General features: G+C 35.9%; 1 protein-coding gene across 1 annotated transcript in view; it reads right to left on the bottom strand.

Moving 5' to 3' along the window:
- Positions 1 to 24,489, bottom strand: part of CAMKMT (calmodulin-lysine N-methyltransferase) — a 216,209-nt gene that overhangs the window by 38,984 nt on the left and 152,736 nt on the right. Inside the window, exons 4-6 of the mRNA XM_064648385.1 lie at positions 8,000 to 8,060; positions 4,964 to 5,018; positions 3,849 to 3,912 (exon numbers count right to left, since the gene is read on the bottom strand). Coding sequence (XP_064504455.1) covers positions 3,849 to 3,912; positions 4,964 to 5,018; positions 8,000 to 8,060 — 180 coding nt within the window. The remainder of the gene's footprint in view (positions 1 to 3,848; positions 3,913 to 4,963; positions 5,019 to 7,999; positions 8,061 to 24,489) is intronic.

Here is a 24,489-nt window from a genome sequence, read left to right as displayed (position 1 = left end):
CTGTAGTTTGGATGTGCCTTTTAAATCTTTTCCACAATATGTCATGAGAAGTAGTAAATATATATGTGAAGCAATAGGAAAGCATAAGTAACTCCATGAGCAAAGCATGCTGTTTTTAAGTAGATGCAGAAATAACATTGTTGATAAATTAATACACTGCACTTAAATTATATAACTGAGCAAAACTCTTAATAATGGTTATAAACATGGTAACACTGGCTTTTTTAAATAATTTATGAGCCCATGTCTTCAGGCATTCAGGTTGAACATGACCCTTCTAACCTAAATTTCCCAGGACTGTTGAAAGATCCATACACTTTATTTTAATGGCCATTATAGTGCACTGCAACAATGTTTTGTATTATTGATGCTTTCAGACAGTAGTTCAAGTCACTAGTGCATGGTGTGAAACAGAGCTAAGGCAGAAGGTACACAGCCTCTCTGAAATAGGAGAGAATTTTTACTAAAATGAACCTCACCCTTGGATCTGGACATGTCAAACTGAATAAAGATGCTTCCAGTGTTCTGAGGAAATAGAATTTGATGTTGATGACTGACTTATGTCACAGATATTACCTGAGTTGAGAAATTTGTATCTGAACGCATATCACCCAAAATTACAAATGGGGATGAATCTGATAACTTTGCTCTATTATTCACTTGATATGTCTAGCTTTTTATTTTTAATACTTTCCTTATTTAAATCATCCTGAAAGAACTTGGATAAAACACACTAAACAAACAATAAAGTTTGGAACAAGGGTGCAAAAGGAGTAACATCTGTCTTTATTTTATTGATTTTGCTATATAAATGATCTATTTGATCAATTAAAACCTCCTCATGATAAGGAAAACCAGCGAGTTAGAGTGAAGTCTTTTAAAGGGATTAGCAACTCAAATCATAATATCTTTTTAAAAACCTCCATAAACATAATACATAAGATCATGGATCAATATAAAATATAGCAATATATTTCACAGTGAGAGGGTGAAAATGACAACAATTATTTGAAATTCACTAATTTGTAAATTGTTCTAACTTCTAACATTTCAATAATATATCCTAATACAGATATTGAAAACATACATAGTGAATACTTCACGTGGCAGTACGAAATGGAGATCAATAGGAAGCATGTCAAAAATTAAAAGAAAAATCAAATCCTAAAAAGCTCGAGATTTTGCAAAGCAAAGCTGTTAGTTATGCTCACTGAATAGCGATAGCAATAACAAAACCAACAATAATTGTGATGATGTTGATAATACAAAGGCAGATTCTCAGATGCAATGCACTATTGCCAGGTCGATTTTCAATTACATTTCACTGATGTATTCATTTGTTTCTTAATGTGCTCATCTTGCCCATTAAGAATAATTAGCAGGCTTGCTTGGTGATTTCCTGGCTTCTGACAGGGATTTTTTTTCTTTTTTGTTGACAACCACTTTTACTTTTTGGAAAGTAATTTTTGAATATTATAGTATGACTGGCATGTAATTTAAGCTTCCTAAGAAATTTAAAGGGAAGATATAAACAGTAATTTTAAAACAAGATCATTTTAATCTATAATACCTACATAAAAAGCATAATACTAGGCATTAACTATTCTTGAAGAGCAGAATCTAGGAAAGAAAACAGTATTTTACCCCACATTACCTTAATTGGGTATGCTAAACAATTAAAAAGTACCATCAGCAATAATAAAAATTAGCAGAAATAGGTCATTTGTAGTCAGTGGCACTTGGACTCAAATGCTATTTCCAATTACACCTAAAATTCTTACCGGTTTCAGTGAGTCTGGTGTGGCTGAAACAGATCTAAATTTAGTCTAAACTTCTGTTACAGCTAGTCACTATACAAAAGAGTGCAAAAGAAAATTACCATAAGACAGATCATAAAATTACTACTGAAATCCATAAACCACATAAAATGCAACATAAATTTTATTACGTGCACTTTTAAGAATACATTCCACATACATGGTAAAGTTCTTAGCCTGCTGCACTTTGGCACCCTGCTAATATTAAGCCCATTGTAAAATCCAACACAATAAAAGCACTTTGAATGCTGAGCCTTCTGAGCACCAAATGTTAAAAAAGAAAAATAAATTCCTGTTAGAGCCGTTCACCAATGGCTTCCCTGTTAGGGATTCACTGAGTGAATACAGATGAAGACTTCTTGTAGGACTTTTGGAAACAGAAGATATTTCTAAAACATATTGTCAAAAACTAAGGTGTGATAATTAGATTACTTTAACAGTATCTTTTTCATGAATAAAAGCATTTTTATTTAATTCCAAAGACTGAGTGAATACTTTTGGCACTTGCCAATTTTCCTTACTATAAAAGACTTCTACATTTCAAAAAAGTTCAGGTATTTTTATGGAATCTGCTATGCAAGATATTTGCTGACTTGATGATTACTGAGTCCACCTGAAGCTTTCTGTGAGTAAAATGACCTTTTGTTAAACACCTATGCTTCTATGCAACACTAGTTTGTTTTGTTAGGCTAGTTTTGAAACAATTCTTTGCTGCCACATTTTTTATCTTCATAATGACATGGAAGAAAGATTGGAAAGGGTGATGCTGATTAAAATACACAGAATAATGAATACTTCCTCCTTAAGACACAAGTCTAACAAGCTAGAATTTAACAAAGTAAGGATCCCTGAAACACAGCTGAGAACTTGCCTTTTCAAGAAAAAGGAGACTTTTAGCAGGCTTACTTCAAGTTTTAACAGATATGATCTGGGATTGGCTGTTTATAACATGAAATTGTTCAAGTGTTGTAAGCAATTATAGTTAAGTCAGTTACCTCTGAGAACGTGTTTTTAAAAGGTAGTAGCTAATATTATTGCACTGCAAATGTCTCCTGTTTTAACAGGCATCAGCAACCGCAATTTATTTAAGCCATGGATTAGTTTAACTTTTTTTTTTCATTAAGTACTCATTATGTTAGCTCTCAAATACATACAAAACTCAAATCTAAATAATTCTGAAGCTGCAGTGGCCAAAACCTGAAAAATTAGCCTGCCTTAAAAATGTAAATGGAAAGATTATCAAGGAACAAAAGCAAATAGATATCTTCCTTTTTTCCCTCTCAATTTCTAAGGGTTATTAGTATTCACTGTATATATCTGTTCTTGTTCTGTGCTGATATTTAATGTGGCCACAAATTATGCTCACTCGTTCTATCTCTTAGCCCAAGTCCAGTTCAATTTTCTGAACTGTATGTTCATATTAGAAGGGCATGATAGCAATTTAATCTATCATAAAAAAATACAATAAAATACTTTCTACAAGGGACAGAGGAGTTTTGCAATCTTACACCAAGAGAAATAAAGATAAATTGATAATTGATTAAGCAAACTAAATGGGTAATTTGTAGGCAGTTTTAACTTAGCAACAATGAAACATTTCAATATACACTGGGAAAACTATGACAATATACAAATGTTGGGTATGTTTTAAGAGGCTAGTATTTGAAAGAGGAAAAAATCTAGCTCCTCTGCAAAAAGGATACATGAAGGGGAGCTAATGATTTGATTCACTACTATACCTCCTGTAACGTGCAGCATACACGCGAGTCTTTCAGCACTCAACCACGAGACACATATTTACTACTGTACTTGCTCTATACCAACACCTGCATTTTTAATTAAAGGCAAAAATGTGGCATTTATTATGGGGGAAGCTGTAGCTCTGTTCAAGATATTCTACATCTATTTTTTAATTACTTATGGGGGACTTTTCTTAATATACCCCATGCTGTCTGTCTTTATATCGATTGTTACTCAGCCAGTAAAAAGGAACGAGCACAACAAACCAGTTTTCTATCTGAATAAGGATACTTTTGATGGCCTTTTCATTTCCATCAGTTAACAGAACTTCTTTGACATCTGCAGAAATAGCAACCTGAAAAAAAGAGCACAGCAAACAATGAGCAAATATGCTTGTCTGTGTGGAAGTGAAGACAGGAGTGACAAGCCTTCAGTATCATGCTTCCTCACCTATTTCTCTGTAACAATCTTCAATCTTTTTTCATTTTATGTCTGCATTATTTTAATCATTCAATCAAATCAGTCAATACTTTTATCATTCCATTTGCGGGAGCCTCTATCTTGCTATCATTCTGTTCCGTAATTGCATTGTGACAGCCGATGATGGTATTCTGAGAGGCTTTCATTTGCGGGCTTCTGTTTATCTAGTAGAGCCATCATACAAGGCTGTCACTCTGCCTTTCAGCTTGCTTCTGTCTGACTGCCTGATGCCCTTCATATAACTTTGCATTGCAGGCAGATGGCTTTGTAAGGGTAATTTTTTTGTGAGCTTTGACATGCTCGCACATTGGGCTGTAACCTCGACACATTGTATAAGAGCGACAGGTTTGTCAAATGCCAATCAGTGTAACAATATGCTTTTATTTGTAGAGACATAAAAACTTGTCTAATGCACTGCACTGCTACATAATATCTCCTGAATACATGACTCAGAACCCAGAGAATGGTGAACGACTCTCCTGAATGGCCAATCTAATTCAAAAGAATCTAATTACCGAGAGCTCTGGATCATGTTTGTTGGTGTAATAATGCAGGCAAAACATTAGCAGCTATATCATGGTGCTCCAACTGTGATTCGCCAGGCTATTCCTGTATCTTAGCAAATGGGACTATAATCTGAAAAAAAAAAAAGCTTCGGCTATGGCAATGAAAGACAGACCGTACGTGGCCTGGAATGTCACAACAAAAGATATTGACTACACCGAGGTAAAATGTTTCTGCTCATCGAGGCAACCATAAAATCAATATGATACGAAAGCAAGTCAATCTAGAAGGTCTCTCAAGACTCTGCAGCTTGACCGCAGCTGAGGCTGTTGACAGTTCTCTGACCCAGCAGTTGGAGGCACTGGAACATTTTTCCTTTTGTTTCTTCCTCTGAATGGGATTGGAATTGAGAAAAGACCTACCATGAGCCCAGCCAAGCATGTCATGCCACCCCCCAGCTCACACACAGCAAGGTCCCTGAAAGAGAGAAAGGAAATGGTAGAACCCATACAAATTAGATGAAAATGGTCAGAGAGACATATATGTTACAAGAACAAATTGCCATCTGCAGTAAGAACTGAGCTACCAGGAAGTTGTAGAGACATGACTAGGCTACCTCATGTCGTTTTGCGTTTTAAAAATAATTATGAAATAGAAAAGTCACAAAGCAGGCAAATCAGTGGGGGTTCCCTCATTAGTGCTCAGTGCAACATTACCACCGCTGAGCTGAAAAATCTGAGAAGGTTCCCTTTTTTCCCTTGTCAATGGCTCTGTCTTTTAGAACTAAACTAGCTAGAGTAGCGAAAGATAATTGTTAGGAAAGGATAACAATGTTAATCCACATTCATTCTTGCAAAAACAGCTAGAGAAGTAAATGGGGAAATTAATATTATTTATATATCTCTCCATATAGTTATGCCTAAAAGCCTTTTTATATTAAAAAGAGAAGTTTTAAAGAAAGCTGTATGCCACAAAACAATTACACATGAAGAAATCCGATCCTTCAATTAGCACTTAAAACTGCAAGTGACCTACAAACAATACTGTTATGAACAACGATGGGAACAGCAAACGGTTAAGCCACAGAAAACCAAACGAAGTTGGTGTCAAGAGCCTAAACTGAGCCCGATCAAAGGGCTGAATACATGGTCTAAAAGGCTGCTTTTAACTTAGACCATACTGTGCTGTTATTAAGACGTGCATGTGAAATATAATTTGGCGCAGAGAGTGTGCCGGATGGGAGCTTGCAGGGGGAGCCATAAAGAATGTCCTCCAGAGCCATGGCCTGCCCCAAGAGGGGAGGAGGGAGCGATGCTGACCCCACACCGAAACTGTGTGAAGCAGCGTCTGGGGCAAGGCAGAGCCTCAGTTTAGGAACACACTGCTTTATAGCAAAATCTGTGGCAATTTATAGCTGGCAGAAACATTCGCATTAAGACATTTCTGACAGGCATAAAATGGAATTTCAGCTAAATGGTTTGGTTGGGATTTTTTTAGTGCACTTCTTCTCCCTCAAAATATTGACATCCAAAAATCTATTTTTATCTGGAAGTATCACCTCACTACTCACTTGACACGGATATTTAGGAAGAGCATCTAGGATGCCACATCAGTATACAGATGCTGATATTTTGTTCACTGAGGTGAGCAGAGTAGGCTGTATGACTGTGTACTAATGCTCACTGTCTGGATGGGATAGACTTATTTTTCTCAGACCTCAAATTTTATTTGAAAAAAGTCTAGTTGTCCTATTTAATCAAAACGAGACAAAAGACGGACATAGGTTGGAGGAACAAGCTGTACATAAACCCAGTGAGAATGTAAAAACAGATGTGGGAAATTTGCAGTTTGTGGTTTAAATAGAATGATTATAAGTTTTTCTCACATAAGTTTTTATTTTCATAAACCAAGTGTGTTATATATTAAAAGTATATACATATGGTTTCATCTATTAGACTTATAAGGCACTTAATCCTTTATAAGAGTCATGCTTACTGAAATGAACATAGAAAGTATCTAATGTGAGGTTTCTAGTGCATTTTGAACCAAATTTCTATGTACATAAGCATATACATGCACACATATACACATAAATATTTATGCATATAAATAATTTATTTTAGTGCAAGGTTCCCTTATTAGTAAAATTTAAAAGTCGTATCTGTCTTTCAGGCAATATTTAGTGACATTTATTAGTGAGAATTAAAATAAGAAACTCTACTCTGAGAGTACTGTCAAGAGGGCATAATCCTGAGAAACCAGGATGTGAAACTTCCCATTTACTCCTTGGCAGTTTGACTGATTACTGTCTCCAAGTGTCCTGGCTTGCAAATCCAAGCTAGGAAAACACCCTTTGCATAAGCAGCACAGGGAGGTTTGCTGTGAGGAGCCTCAGAGAGCAAACAGAGCACAGGAGCCACTGCGTGGGGTTGGACAGCAAAGTGCTACAGGGACGCCACTATGGCAGCAGAAGTCACAGAGTGCAATGCCCAACAGAACTGAGAGGAAGGAGCAGCAGCTGCCAGGTTAGATGTATTAGCTGCCTCCTCTAATGGGCCGGGTTTCATTCAGCTGATAGAGCAGGAATGAGAACCAGGGCACACTTTGGTGCCAGGTCTTTGATTTCAGATAGGAGTCTGAGCAAGTTGATATGCTTGCTGATTTGGTACAAGGGGCAAGGACTTACAGCTCGGTCTTTCTTATTTTATCAATACCATATGTACACAAACTGAGGGACTTTGTACACTCCAAGCTGGTTTACTTGTATTAGCCTTACACCCTCACTCAGAACACAATTTATGCCTCCAAATGCATTGCTATAATGGCTTTCATTGCACCCCATTCATCCTCTGGAAAATGAACTTCAAGGATTTCCAAGTGCAAATCTCAGTATACCCAAGGGGAAAGAAAGAGGATGCAGGATGGATTTTATTTTTAGAAGTTTCTATTGGAGCCTTGATGGCTGTCTTCTAAAATTTTAGCAAATGTGAAAAAAAACCCCAAACCCAAATAGAAGTGCAGGATGTTTCAAAACTATTTCACAACACTCCATTACTATATGTGGTGGTAATTCCTCCACTTCTACATGCAGTGCTTATTATGTATTTTCTCAGGTAATATTTTGCTTGCTTTTGCAACAGATGTCAGTTTAAAGAATATCTTATTTTTCCTGACCTTCACAATCAGTACTGATCGATTGGAGCTTCACTTTTGTTTCCCAAAAATCAAAGTGAAATAAAACGCCTTGAGTGGAAATCAAAAGTCTTTGACATATAGCAGAAAGCTTGCTGTGCAATATTAGTACCCAAAGGCAGCTCAGAATTCTTTGTTAAGAGCAACACGCTTTCACCTTGAACATTTTAAATTTAATCTGAAGACTTAAATCATAGCAATCTTCACCATGCAGATACAATAAAACTAACAGATTGGAAAATATCTTTTTATGTTTAACTCTGTACCTGAATATTTCATTATGCTTTAGGCAGTAGTAAGCCAGCACTTCTTCAGATGGCCAGAGACCTATAAAACAAAGACATTCACTTTCTTAGAACAGAATTTTTTTTGTCTAAAATAAAATTTGAATGCATATTACCATTTGCAGACTTCTACCCATTGTTTCATTTTCTAAATCTGCCATAAAAGCATGGAATAAAGAAAAAAAGAGAAGACCTATGATTTAAGCATTAGATTTGAATATTTCATAGATTTTATCCCAACTAATTATCAGAAATTTATGGATACATGCACATACACATACATAAACACACATACATCTACACATAAGTGTGCAATACTCAAGACTTTAAAAGTCATATAAAATTCAACTCATTTGGGCATTCACATGAACATCAACCTGTTTGTACCAGGCCAGATACAAGGCCAATCCTGCCTTGTAGCCTGTTTCCAGTAGGGGACAGGAGCCCTCTCCTTTTTCGTTAGCTATAGATATAATCATACTACAGTCACTCCATTTCTTCTCAGTTCATTTTTATTTAGCTCCTTTTCTCTTAGTTTTTGTTAAGTCAGGCAACAATCTGACTGTAAGGAACACTGACCAGCAGCACATGCTAAGGACAAATGCAGGACTAGGGCAATAAAACAGTGTGATTTCTAGTTGTAGCTCAAGAAGTTCTTGAGGAGAAGAGGAAATACGAGTGGTAAATTCTGTTTAATAGGCACTGAAGAATTTTTCTAGTTGTTCTGTGGACTGTGTAAACTTTTCATAGCTGCAACAGGAAGCTCCACAGTTTTACCGTGCTGTATAAAGAAACACCTCCTCTCTCTTGTTTTGTACTTGGGTCCCTGTCATTTTCATTTAAATCCCCCTAGTTCTCCTACGGGAAGAGAAGGAGCAATCTCACTTTTTTCACCTAATCTGAATTATTCATGACTTTATAAGCTTCCATCATAACACTTTCACTGGTCATCATCATTAGCAAGTATTTAGGCACCCATGCAAATTTACTTCTTCAAAACCAGTCACTCAGGAAACTCACTGTTTCATCAGAGCAGTTTTCCACCTGACATGAACATCTAACTGAAGCGCCGTGGCCCACGGAGAGGGCAGCACAGATCCTGGGTGCCTTGCACGCTCTCCTGCACTCTCCAGACTCCAGTGCTGGAGGCACTCTGGGAAAACAGACTCGTACTTGGGCACTTGAGTTAGGTCTGCAAAGGTTCCCAAAGCTAGAGGAGGATAAATCTAAGGCCTATGCAGCCAAATTATGGTTGTATGTGTTTTTCATCTGTTATTGCTCAGCAATGAAAAAACACGTTTACATGTCTGTCTACAGGTAAAATCCAGGGTCAGCTTTGCCCCCCTCCCCCAACACACGGCACTATGAATTAATGAGACAGAAACTTAATGTTATGAACTACAGACATTTCAACAGTTTCAGTAAACTTAAAACAGACATGTAGAGCATCCTTTACGTATTTCTAGACAACTGAATTTCATGCAGCTTACTATGTATGTGCATCCTTTAGGTAATTTTAAACAATTTTTTTGTACTCAAGACTTTAAAAAATCACATTTTTAACAGAAGCAGAGTTTGTGAGAAAAACTGTCTTCCTTTAAATCACTTAGAGCCTGATTGTAAACATCATCAATATAATTCTTCCTTTCCATCTAGTAAGCATTCTGAACTCATAATGATTAATAATGAACATTTATTAATATCTTTCCTGCATGCAGATCAAGCAAAAGCCTAGACAAGATTTGTCCAAAACTTTGCCTATAAGTTTTGTATTACAAAGACCTTAAAGAACAACAAAATAGAGTGATAATACACATATATGAAAAAATCACAAATGCAATATTGGTATTTATCCTGTTTAAGTCAGTTTAGGCTGATCAGGTGTTTGTGAATGTGCTATTTTGCTTAGGTTTGCTAAGGGTGAAAACAAAATATTCCCACAAGACTACTCACCCTTTAGTGAAACATACACTAAGAATTGTACAGGGTTTTCTATCTCCCTTTGAGCACTTCAATGCTTATGAGCATTGAAATATGCTAAAATGACAGATTTTGCAATAAATATAATAACTGTTTAAATACTTTAGTGTATAATATAAAGAATGTTTCAGTTTGCAGTGACTGCTGTATACTCAAGCAATAAAAGTGCTTTTTTAATATTTAGTGAAGACACAGCTAATTTAATACCATTTACAATACTTATATCTCACATAAAAAAAAAACCCACACCCACAAACATAAAAATCTGAAACCCTTTTATAGCAGCCTGAGTGAATTTTAAAAATACTTGTCAACTGTAGCAAAATCCTTCAACATCTGACTTTTCAATACCCTCAGTCAAACATCTCTCACTTTTCTACACTTATTATTGAAAGGGCACTTTGAATTGTGTCACTGAATCTTTTATGAGGGGTCACTGTTCTTTCCCCTGCTACCATTACAATGTTGATACCACCTGATACTGCAGGTGTATCAGATAGCTCTGTGCTGAGAGAAGGGTAAAGCACCTTTGGAAAGACAATGCTTTTCTTTAGGCAGATGCCAGCAATGCACACATCTCTCCTCCCTGCTGCCTTCCCCATAGGGAAGGAAGTATCACCTCTGCAATGATATAAGCAGCTGGCAGCTAAAGAAACAGGAGTCAGGAGGTCTTTCATGAACACGTCTCAAGTGTGGAAGCACCCAGCTAAGCCAAGAAGCCAGAAGCCAGAATACCTGTGTTAATTTTAGTAAAAGGAAAAGCTTCTCGTGCTTGAACAGGTAGATAAGCCTCTTTACCTTCAAAACAAGGATCAGCTTAAAGATCCATGTGGAGGAGTTTGCATTCTGTCTTCTTCCCCTTCACTCTGACCTACATTCGTCAACACAATGACCTACATTTTGAAGTTGCAAGTATAAGATAGTTCTGCTTCTGTTAGAAAACATACCTCTGTAATGCAGAAATGCAGCAATTCCTATGAATTAACAACCACTAGGTTGCGAAAAGCATAATGTATTTCCTGCAAACACATACATATGGATACGGATTAAGTTTCCTGTGAACATACTGAAAATAATTCTTTCATATTTAAAATCAAAGTATTCTCATTTTGATTTCTGAATTTGATTAGAAATACATAACATTGGTACCTATTTGCATGTGCAACAACTTACAAGATAGTAAATTATTTACATATGTATAGGCAAAAGAATATCAAAAGACTCCCCAAATGGTGCTCATATTTACAAGCCTATGAATATATAAGTCCTAGACAGAGAGACTAAAAAATCTCACTGTATGAGGAAACAGAGAGAAAAAAAAGGTTTTCTTGCAAAAATAAATATTTTGCTTCGTTTACTGGAGGTTTTAAAACTCTTTATCACCTTGATAATTACAATGTGAAAACAGAGAATAATTTCCAGAAAACACTGGAATCTCTATTGACTGCATAAAAAAATTAAGCTGCATTGCTGTTCAAAGGAGAGCCTCAAGAAGGGGCATGTCTGAAGACAAGGGAGAGAAACAGTGCTCACAGAGCAACGCCTGCCCACATTTCAACTCTTGGCAGGTATCCTTTAACCACTAGTATGGAGTAGGAGATCCACTACAAATGTGTCATCAGAGAGATGATGTCTACTTCCAGACAGCTTTATCATACTTATTACAGTAGAAGGGATAGAAGAACATTGTCACTAAATTGTGTGATGCTGGATAGAAAAATGCTTCATGTGCATCAGAGACATAAAAAATCAAGGCATTTCTATAGCACTTATCACCATATCATAAAATCTCACCACAGTAATGGAGTCTACCTCACAAGAACTTGATGACATCATGAATTTCTATCATCTCGAGTTGGCACATTAGAAACCAAATGAAGAGACAGAGACAGATTAAGTTACTTAGACACATATAAGGAAAATATGGGAAGACCAAGAAAAACAACCTGAGCAACTCCTACACCCTGTGGTATGATGTAACCAAAAAAAGACACCCCAACTTTTCCTATAGAGGAACAACACTAACAAAAATCAAAATAATGCTAGTAACACATAACTTTAGTTGGTTTTATTACTCTCATAGTGCTTCTATTGGAAAGTGTCAGGTCCTTCTAAACTATGTATAGACAGCCTCCTGAGGATGTATTGTTTTAACCATCAGGTGGAGCACCACTAGTCCGAAGCAACACAAAACTGTTCTTCTTCTGCATCAAATCTAAAAATGCTGAAACCTGTAAGATAGTACAGGAAATTGTCTACCAGAAATAAATTATCTAGTATTAAAAAAATAATATTAAAATTATTGTTTCTCCTCTGTTGCTTTTTATCACATATTTTAAAGAATGCTGTCACACCTTTGGATAACAAATATTGAGATCTGATGTGAAGTTATAAAAGAACATGATGTCAGCAGAAAAGAATTTTGAGGCATGTATTTTTAAAGAAGACATTTGATTATTGGAGCCATTATGTCTCAGCGGAGCTCCACAGGTACTTTAACTGGGATAGTGCAGGATTAGTAGAACTCTGATCTGCTACCTGCCAGCACTGCACACAGGAAACATAGAGGCAACTGGACGTGACAGGTGAGCTGTCCCTTGAAGCTCTGAGTAGGAGTTATAAGCTGTCCTACAACTACTTAACTCACGCTAGGAGATTAAAAAGTTCCTTTCCAAGCTGAGCCAAATTGAAAGCATTTTCATATTTCCCTAGCACTTCACCCAGCTACATGTATAGATGTCTGATCTCAAAATTCAAATTTTGTCTTTTATTTGCACTATTAAACTATAAGGTGTCTTCCTATTCATTTGAAGTCTCAAGTAAATTTTGCACAAATCATATCTTAACCCTCAAAAGCAAAGACAATTTAAATTTGAAAAGTCAGTCATTTTGCCCATATGAATATACTCAAAAAGATCTTCTTTTTACTATGTCCTGATTCTTGACTACATGAAATCACTTTATGTGCTTTAATATTCATCAAAGTGAGAGGAAACAAAGCAGTTTGAGGCAAAGAGATCAATAATGTCTCAAAAGTAGTACCAACAACTGTACTAGCAATGATGAATTGTTTTCTGCCCTAAGTACGTTTTATCCCTACTGACAACAATTGTTGGTGGAGAGTAGAGAAAACTTTGGCATTGCAATGGGCTGCACAGAGGTGTTAAATTAAGTAAGTATCTAGACAGGTAATTATTCCCCATTTCTTCTCCTAAAAGACTGTAGAGTAGATGGAAAATTCCCAAAACTAAGGGTTACTGGTCTACTGGAAAAGGCTATCCTAGGAATATAACAAAATGAATCTAGGAATTTAAAATAAGGTTCTACCATTCTTGCTGCAACATTGTCATATCCCTAATTTTACAGTATTGAATGTTATTTTCTACTGACTATGTGACTATATCCACATCACATGGGAAGGTAACTTTGATGATTTGATCCCAAATAGTTTTTCTGCGGACCACCATGCACAGCATGCACAGCAAGAAGCATTGTCCACCTGCTGAAGCTTCTGGAGAAGTAAGAAGCAGGTCAAAATCAAGGTTCAACAGCACCATTACACTTTGGAGTTAAACTTCAAACTTAAACTCTAACAAATATTATGCAGCCTTCTGTCAGTGGAGCACTAAACTTCACTTCCAAATCAAAGAGAAAACATGAAATTATGAATAGGATAATTAAGACTACATACAAAGTGGATACACAATGAATGTCTGCCAAATACATCTTGCTAGTAACATATAACATGAGTGTTCTAATTTGAGTAATTGCTTGAGTAAAGACTACCTGCAAATAATTGCACTGCTGTAGTTATTTGGCATGGATAATGTCAAAAATACTTCTAACTCTAAACTTCCTTCAAACTCCATACATTAAGCCTCTTTTCAATACAATTTTATGATAAAAAAATGGTCCACAGTATAGTCAGGGAGTAAAGATTTTATTTTCATTCACTTGTTCACACAGCATACAAAATGTGACACAGATGAAAGGATAATCAGTAATCCCTGCTACCTAAGATCCCACCTAAAGCGTATTGAATCTAAAAAACATAAACACATGTAATAAGGCACTAATACTACAAATATTCATTTTTTAGAAAGCATAAAATGTATGCCTAGAGGAGTGGAAACCTTTCATAGAAAATAACTTCCATAATAATCTAAAGTTAATCTGGTCACTTTAGCAAAATGAAGGAATAGAGGGAATTGCTAAGCAAGGAAAACACCCACGGAAAAAAAAATCTTGTTACTTCATTCTGTTTCCAGCACACAAAGAAGTTTAAGTTTACACCCATCTACAGCAGAATCACATAAAAGAGGAGTTGCCAAGTTAATTACAGATGGTGTGCCTGGAATTGCAAAATTATTTACTACAAATTTGAATTTGAGAGTAGATTTTCAAAAGGACAACAGCTACAGAGTAGTGCGCCCTTCTGGACATTTGGCAACTTCAAATGCCAACAATTTTAAGAGCTAACCTGTCTTGAAAGTCCAATTGTCTAATCTGTGGCTCTGCATTCTGAAATTTACCTCAAGACTATTTGCTAGTGAGCAACTTCAGCAGTAAGCACAAACAGTGCAAAACAAGAAAAAGTATTTAATGGCCTTTACAGTAGCATCTTATATCTATGCCTTACTGCACCTGGCTTTTGCAGATGGCAAACCACCTTTTAAGTCCAGTGAAGAGGAGTAATTTGAGGCAGGGAGAATGGCTAGCTTACTTTTCCACAGCGGGAATGCTATAAGTGAGTTTGAAAAGGTACAAGAACACCAGAAAAAAATAGAAGAGAATATAAAGAGAAACAAGTCTCACCATTTTTTCCCTATGCACATACATTTTGTAGAACTTCTTGTCTCTCTTCCAATCTAAAGCAGAATTCATGATATTCAGATCATTGAAAAATATGTATAAGCACCGGCTGAGATCTTCAGCCTCAGCAAAATGGCCTCAGCACTGTATCTCTCACTTTCTTTCTCATTATTATTCATGACTAGGAGGGAAACATGATGGTCTGCAATCTGCAAATTTCTTTTAGAGTGCAAACTTAAGAAGCTCGGTGGAAGTGATGTGGAAATACAGTAACAAGTCAAAGCTGTAAATGTACGCATATCCCTTCCAGAAGAAAAATCGGAGAACTGTACAAATCTACTTGTATGATTGTCTTTAACATCTTTTTCAAATGAATGAATTTGTGTTGTGTGTGCGTGGGTTTTTTACCTAGTTTTCAAATAGTTATTAAAAATTAAACAACACTGGAGCAAACCTTTTGTGATTATAGCCTTCATTCTCCTGCAAAAAACTGGATCTATAAATTTATGTACCATTGTAGATGTAAATTACAAAATTTTATATTCAACTATATTAAAACATCTATTCCAAAAATGATTACCAGTTGTGAAAAGCAGACAGGCTTATCACTTGCTGTCAGTTGTTCATGTCTAGTTAAGCAATAATGTGCTAAAACTGCTCTTTTGTTTTGTGTAAGAATTTTGGCAATAGAAGAAATGAACACTCGTTTAATAAAAACTCAGGCTGCTTTTTGCTTTGATGGAGGAAGCAGCTGCCTGTTTTCATTTGCTGCAGAGCAGCAAAACCCATCAATATAATAAGCAGCTTAGATGCATCCATCCACAGCATCTGTAAGGATATAGGGCTATTCGCTCAAAACCAATCCTTGGTTTAATTTTAACAAAGATGTGTCTGACATGTTTGAAAATGCATTATAATAGGGTTTTGAAATACTAGCATTTTCTCTTTTCTTTTTTAATACTTTTCACAGATTTCGAAAGGCAAGTATACATATTGGAGTGATAGAAATGATAAAACAAATATTACTATAGCAAACAGCAGAACTAGCCTAAAAATGCAAAGATGGAACATTAAGAGATGCCTTCTGGTTCACAGAGTCTCCCGTCCCTTGAAAATACAGAAAAATAGTGTTTCAGTCTTTTCAATGAAGGGTTTTTTTCATCATAACCAAGGGCAGAGAAAGATACTAGAAATAAGTATCACTGACAAAACCCCTGTGAAGATCACAGATACATTACACAAATATATTTCCTGAGATACTCCTTTCCTTCCCCACCTTATGCTTTGTTAAAAGTAAATAGATAATTGCTTATTTCCAAAGACACTTATCAAATTATTTTCTACTATTTCCTGAAAGTAATATAATTGTTATTGAGTTCCAGCAGTGTGAGTTTGTCCCAAGTGACAACTTCTGATTGCAATAAAAAAATTTTAATTAAAAGTATAGTTATAGGAGTTTCATATATAATTACAAAAACAGGAAGAGAGAGATAAAAGGCCATCTGAGATAGAAACCACAAAACTCTATTTTCACTCTAAAAATGTGATATGGCACATCTATATTATTAAAAATTCTTAAGACGTTATTATTATTTTAGTGCTGTTCGGCTTTCTAAGACCTTTCTAAGCTGAGCTTTTAGATGATTTGCACATTAACTGAGAAGTCAGATAATTCTTAATCCTCCTCTTTTTCAGATCCAATAATGGATAAGGGAGCATCTTAGCATGATCAACTAGCAATCTGCCTAGTCTGAGTGGTAGTACACCTGAATTTAGGATTAGTCATCCTGTTTTCATAATATCTGATTTAAATGAGCACTCATTCTGAGAAGCACAGAAAAAGAATATGCAATGATATTTGAACTGTACCATTTCAATATGTAAGAATAAATCTGGAGTGCATGCATATTTACTTGCTTCGCAAACAAGAAACTATATAGAGAAAGGAAGATTTTAAAGAACTGTGTCCAGGCGAATACTTAGATAGCTCAATTAAATAGCTCTTTTTCTTCAATATTCACAATAGCTTATAGATACAGTCAACCATATCTCAGATGTAGCCTAGTATTTCTATTTAGTCAATCCCGATATCCTAATTTCACTTTGTCTATAGATGAAGTGAGGAAACTAGTTGGCTTGGGGGGCTTTGTGTGTTTTTTTTCCATGGGATTTCACTGTTATTTTGGGTTTGTTTGATTGGTTGGTTTGCTTTGATTTTTACAGCTGTATCATGGGTAGAGAAGGTAAAACCCTGTAGATTAATACTGATTACTAATATTGCTTATCTTCCTTAAGTATTTGATATAGAACACAGAAGTTCCAGTAACTGCCCTATGCACCCTTATGTAATGCTCAAGATAAATAAAGTGGACTTTATTTAGGGGATTTGGATTGTGTGCAGAAGTAGTGTCTATAGCTTGGATTTCTTGTGTCTGGTTTGTGGGTTGTTGTTTGGTTTTTTCCCCATCAAATTAACGAAACAAAGACAATACCTTTTTGGTTGCAGTAGCTTCACCATTCTCCACAGTTAACCAAATTACTAGAAGAGTGTTTGTTCTATACTGCCAGGAGATATTAACTGGGTACAAGCAGAAATAATAATTGCATGCACAGTTCAGTTTGAAGGCTTTGGACCATCTTTGTCTAACAGAACGGTTATCTTAGTACTTGGAATTTCATGTACTGGCAAATAGTAACCATGCATCCTTCATAAACTTAAAAAAAAACCATTAGGTCACCATATTGAAGGAGCCTTTATTCTTTCTCCAGGGGTATTTTCAACCAGTGCTAAGTGTGCAATTTTCAAAAGTCTGGCAACAATACTGCAGCAAGTGCCCAAAATCTCCCTACATCACTAAACCTTGTTTTCATCTCACATGGGAAAGGATTTGTAACAAGTTCTTTAAGTGAGAATGGTGCACAAAGATGAACCAATCTCAGACGTCATCTATTTACGGATCTACATTCCATATGAATTTAGACTGTAGGAGTTAAGGCAAACGCTATCATTTCTAGAGAAGGAAATTTTTTTTTTGTGAAAGGCCAAGGATTAAACAAGCACAAAGATCCTTCAGGTCCTTCCAGGTCAAGTTTGACATACATTCATAGGGCAACACAAGATACTACCATTGCTCATGGCTGGTTTTGCCTGAACAGGTTTCAAGAACCATAGCTGTTATCCTGCACTTTTCATGAGCACTAAAAACAAGGGGCTAGATCTTCAGCTGGTACAATGCCAGTGTATGCCCAGCTAACAAACCAGCCTTGAATTTGAAGTATGCATGGTCTTTCTGAGAAACAAAGTAGCCTTTATTATATTAGTACATGCTAGTAATACTGCTTTGGATCATTTTGTACAGTCAATCCAAGGGTAGCCTTCTCAGGAAATCAACGTTTCAGTGGGTTGTGTTAAGGGAGGATACAAATGTGACAAGAGTATAATTTAGTTTCCAAAGTGGCCTGAAATATTAACAATCAATTTTCCCTGATAAACTTTCACATTTTCCATGTTACTGTAACAAGCCATGACCTAACTGACCATATTCTTATTTTACAAGGCATAAATAATGCAAAAATGAAGTACAGGTACTACAAGAATTCTGCTGGAAAACATTGTAGAACTCTATGAACACTTACTCTTCTATACTCTGACACAGAAGTGCTCTTAGGTCAAGAATAATGTGCTTTGACTAAGATATATAGCTTAGGGACTTATGCCATTTTTCAGTGTTGAAAGAATTTATTTCAGAACATCTAATGGACTGAGTCTCAGAAACAAAGGAACAAAAGCAAAACAAATCATTACACTCAATTTAATTAAATGAAAGCCTGAAAAAGCCTATAAGCTAACCTCATAACAATATGTTTATAGTTGGTAGGTCTGCAAAGAGAGTCGATCAAATTATTAATTAAGTGAGCACACATTCTCTGACTTCAGGAATTGCTCAGTCATATGCCAGCACAGAAATTGGATCCCATCAATTTGAGTAGGACCCTGCAAGTTGAGTAAGAGGGCTGTCCCCGGTGTACTATGTTCCACGGTGACCATAGACCCTCGGGCAATCCTAGGATTCTCCCTAGGGAGTAGCAAGGTTTTACAAAATGCAACGTAGGCCACTTCATTCTTTCAGGCAGTTTTTACTAACAGCAAAGCCAACACAGTAAGTTGTCAGTTACTACAGCATTTCTTCCACAGATAGACCTGGAAACACTATGTTAAACCTCATGCCAAACTTCCATATTAGCAGGTAAACTCTTCAACACCTAGATTATATTTTCACTTAACGAGTTTTGAGCTCAGACTTTCCAAATGGAGAGACAGGTGTATAATCTTCTGAAAGCCAAACTTTTCCCTTAAGGTTTAAGTGTGTTGTGACACCATTTTCATATAGCTCTTAGTAGAGCTATAATAGAGTAATAACACTGTAATAATGAGAAAGCCACTTGTTTTTTTAAGGAGTTGTATAGCACCATTATAGTAATCAGCAGTTAATAACAAATTTTAGCACTTTCTCGTTGTTCTCCTTTTCTGTTAAGAGTTTGAGTCACAATATAAGAGTAATTTCCTGTTACTTCCAGGGAAGGGAGGGGGTGGAGGAAGACAGGATCATGAAATATATGCAATTTTCACATATAACACTATGTTGAAAATGTAATTCTCTATGTGTTCTTTTCTAAAAATATGTTCTATATTCCTGAATTGTCTTTGCTATCGGGAGCAGGATTGAAATCTCCACTTTAGCATTTATCTAAGGCTGTGATAGCTCAGTTGTCTGCCTCCAAATGCCAAGATAGGGGGAATCTCATCAACCGGAGACCAGCTGCATGATGGGCAGTTAATAGATATATCAAACCTTAGGATATATGCTAAGCTGAGGAGATGATTGGTTGGTTGATATACTGATTGATTAGCATAGGGAGAATGGGTTTCTTCTTGACAACCTAAGATTATGCTTCAGCTAAGCTCAAATTGCTTACACCTCTTCTATTGGGTTTAAAATTACAGTCCTGTCATCTAAAATCTCTCTTCAATGAAATTTTTACCATATATAAAAATTAAAGGGAAAAAGAAAGTAGGTGCAATGGGTAAGAGTAAATGGAGTAGATATATTTCACACTACTGCTGTTGGTATCACTAGAAAAAGTTGATAAGTAAATCCACTTGAAATATGTTACGTATTCTGTACACTCCTAGAGAGCACTTTACAATAATTTAGAAGGGGGGATGGGGAGGGAAGTTCAAAGTCCTAAAAAGGAAGCAGTGCTGATATTATTGCTTTTAAAAAACTACAGTAGCTATTAAGCAAGGTAATTATACAGTTGTGATACTACCAATACATTTTTGTCCCTCTACAGGCATTTCCTAGGTTTCATAGAAATATATTTAAATTATATTATACATGAGAGAAATACCATATAATTGCAATAGAATGCCTCACTTCACAGAGAAAGGTTTACATTCTGCATGCTAGAGTTCTGTATTTTTCCTTGAGAAGTCCAGAATTTGCTTTCCCGTGAAAGCAGATAGAATGGAATTTTGTTTACAAAATATTTTGGACTGCATCATTAGCAGGGCACGGTACTTTAATAAAACTAAAGTAATTTTAAAAAATTACTATACTATGTAATTATATGTTGCCATAACAAATGTATTTCTTACACGTATCATCCATTTAATTCCCAGCATTACATGTATCAGGCTTTGTCAGTTGAGACAGATACAAATGTTATTAAATACAACATTGAAAAAAACAAACAAACATTTTATTATCTTTAATTTGATACTTCCAAACACTCTATTTCCAAAAAGTCTTGTTTGCTCTACATGAGCAAACAAGTATTTAGTAGTCATGTAACAAAAAGAAAGTGGTTTATTGAGAATGTTGAAATCTGCATTAATAAATACAACTGGGTTTCTCATATTTTTTTTTCTTCCTTTCCTATCTGCTATGAGCGGTAGGGGATCAGCTGCAACTCAAATCCCCAGCTGAACAACCCAAATACAACTGAGTGAGCAGACTTAAAACAAGGCCATTTATTGGTGCCTGTTATGCAAACAAAGCATCCAAGTCTTAGAAACAGATGTCAACTGAAGCATATGCTTACTGTAAACTGGAATTTGATTCTCTTTATAAAAATAGACTTAAATGGGCCTTCAGAGACTAGGCTGCCTCTTGTTGTATACCATTGCCTAACTTGATTCAGCCTTAAGCTTTTCAAAAGATGAATAGACTGATATCCAAGGGCAAAAAAATAAGAGTAAAAAAAAAATTAAATGGGAAATAAATGATAACATGTTGGAGCAGTTCCCAGAAGCAATTTTACAGATTTTCTCTAAAAACACAAGACAGGAAGTTCAAAGCACAGCACAGGTCACCTATGGCATGTTGAGTTATCATTTTTATACCACTTAGGGTGAAAAAGTGACTTTATGTTCAAGTGGCAAGTTTAGTACTCTGCTTTTTCTTCTCCCCCCTTTTTTTTTTCACCTCTTCTCACATCTTGATGCCTTTTAAATGTCACTTATTTTACATGAGGCAGTTGGTGGAGACATGAGTCAACAGCAATCAGAACCATTATCCCCTGCAGCGAGCCCTGGTCCTAATGCATTATGACACCTTAGCTGGCCAGCCACCGATTTACCTTTCTGCTTCTTAGGGAATTAAGTGGCATCATGTGAAAATGGTTGTGATATGAACAGCATGGGCATAACTGGTATTAAATTTACCTCTCAGCCTAAGTGAATTTTCCTCACATGTGACTAATCAAAATGAAAGCTGTGGACATGGGCAGATCTGGCCAGCACTTCTCCACCCCTGGGATTGGGGCTATTTTGTTTTATCTCTTTGTACAAGCTGGCAGAAGTTTAAAGTGAAGGGGATAATCCAGTGCTGGTGTCTTTATGAAATAACATCCTTACATGAAGAGGCTTTTAACTGTCTGTCGCTGTCCTCTCAAAAAAAAAAGAGCGTGACAATCTCATTTTGCTGAGCACCCTCCCATGAAAGGAGAAAATAATAGCCATAACAGCTATGGCTAGTACTGACCTTACATGATCCATTATCCACTAAACACTTTAAAAGTCAGTTTTACATACACTGTGGGGGAAATTAGAGAACTATCACAATCATTTTCACTTTAGTGAATTTGTCTTCTGTTTGAAGTCAGTGACTTGATATCCTCGTACATAACTCTCCATGTCGCTCCAAAAAAAGAAAGAGGAAGTCTTGCTGTAAAAATCGATCTTGTGCAAAAAGGTGGGAAACACACCATACTTTTCCTATTGTGATTAATAAAGATACTGACAGCAGTGAAACTCAATTTAGCATGAACTTTCTTTGCAGTAAATGTGAAATAATACAAAAATCATTATATAATTTAGAAGTGTTCAACATCAGTACAAAAATATTTTTATCAATCATTTCAGCTGAGATAAGTAGGTGCCAAAGAAAGTGCAGGCAGAGCAATTATCATCCTGTGCAGTCAGAAAGATATTTATTCACAGACCAGAGTGGCTTGCATTTTACTACAAACCAGCTGTGAATGTTACTGATAATAACAGCAGTGCTAGATTTTCCTAAAGCACCATAGTCTCTTTCTAACAGCTCAATTGTACAGGACAAAACCACTTTGATCATGAAGGCCTCTCCTTACTTGCAAGACTGCTCAACTTTCTGTGACTGTGAGAATGAATTTCTAACACATGAATTTTAGGCATTTACTGTTTGCTCTAAGTTAAAGTCAGTAGCTCAAATGAGAAGTATTTCAGCAATTTTTTCCCAATAAATGCTGATTAAAAGCTATGATTCAGCAGCTAAAATTTTAAGGTTAAACCAGTCTATTTAACATAAGTTTTAGGTTCAACTTGCTCTTTAGATGCATGAAATTTGGCTATGCATTAAATTAGTCTATCTTTTTTTCTATGATGATTTTATTCTGCTTCACACACCAGGGTTTGCTAAGTCCAGACAGTGCCAAAAGACTTTGAGCTTGCAACAATCTATTCCTGTATGTAATACATGTTTGACTGGAGAAAGAATAATTTTAAAAATTTAAAAATTAGACGGTAGAAACCTATCAAGACTAAATTATGGCATTTACAATATCAAAGCATACTTTTCTTACAGAAAGAGAGACATAGAAATACGCAGATTTACGTAAAAGTATTCATCTCACATATAATATTTCTTTTTTAAGAACCTAAACAAGCACCAACAAAAACCATAAATAATCTTTACACTCGTTTTTAGAAATGATTGAAGGTAAAGATTAGGGAGAGGGTTCAGATTTTTAATCTTTACAAACACAGGAAAACATATTAATCATGCATGGAGCTTGCCTGGGTAACCTTCATTTTATCAATGAGGCCATATAATTAAGGTCAAGTTAATGTAGAGATTGAAATTTAGGGAACATGTCAATTAAGATAAACAGGAAAATTACCTCTTCCTAAAAGGATTAGCCTCAAGTGGAAAGGTTGGTTCAGAAAATTACAATCCATTTGGTAAGGAAGACAGATCCACAGTAAAGTTAAATCTGAAGTGCATAGGCTAGAAGATTCTACCCAAAAGAGTAGCAGGGGAAAAAATTAGAATAGAATCATTCTTTTTTTATTATTTTCCCTAAAAAGAAAATAATTATTTGCACAGCAAAAAATGTTTGCAATAGGTATGACATATGTCTTACCTTTTTTTTTTTCCCTTCAGTTTCAGACCTAATTGGAAAATGAAATCTTAATACTCACAGAAAAGCAGAAGGTACCTTGTTTTCAATGACATTACACATTAGGGTCATTGTAACAATATCTGGACCAAATGGATATTTGTAAATATGTTTTGTACCCTAAACAAAAAAGAATTATTATTGCAGAGTTTGACAAGAAACATGAGAGTGACAAGACACAAACAAAAGTGATATTCTCCATTGTCTAAGGGTCTTGTAATTTCTCATTTAGTTATTCCCACTTCAAATTCTCAGAAACAATTTAAAAAACAAAAGTTCCATTAATTGTATTCCTGTTTTGGTTTATTGCTTTTCTGACACTACAACAAAGAAACTAAAAAAAGTTTGAATAAAATATGGGAGCCTTTACTAAGATGAGAAAGCTGATAACTGTTTGAGACATGAAGACTTCCAGTGACACTCTTCTGATATCCTCCAGCAGAAACTCCGTACCTAATTGCATGCTACTTCCCTGCTTTCCAAATACAGAATAGCACAGTAAACACAACAAAGGTGGCAGCATTGATAGTGTCAAGGCTCTCCTGACTTGAGTAAAATGGTTAGCAATGAAAATCTGGCACTGGGATAATGGTTTTTCAAATGCATATCTGAATGCTTTCCACTTATCACCTAGAAGCACATCTGGGAAGCTGAGTTTTTGAATATATATATAAACGCACCACGTATGCATGTTATTTTTATTTCCATCCCAGAGTCCTTATAGGAAGCAATGGTTTGCAGAATTATTACTACCAGCTTCTCTTTCAGCAGCTATACCTCCAAAATAACTTCCAAACCATCCAGCGGAATTTAAACCTCCTCGGGGGGCAGTCATTGCTCTGACAGGTCTGCCAGGATCAAAATGCCCAGGACCAGCCTGACACGACCAATGCAATCACTGCTCACCTTCTGTCCTCTCCGGCTTCTCTTTCCACAAGAGTGGCTCCAAAGTGTTACAC

This window comes from Pseudopipra pipra, chromosome 3, assembly GCF_036250125.1.
Source record: "Pseudopipra pipra isolate bDixPip1 chromosome 3, bDixPip1.hap1, whole genome shotgun sequence".
Classification (NCBI taxonomy): Eukaryota; Metazoa; Chordata; class Aves; order Passeriformes; family Pipridae; genus Pseudopipra; species Pseudopipra pipra.
Note: the sequence above shows the minus strand (reverse complement) of the source record. Positions and strands in the feature narration are given on the sequence as shown.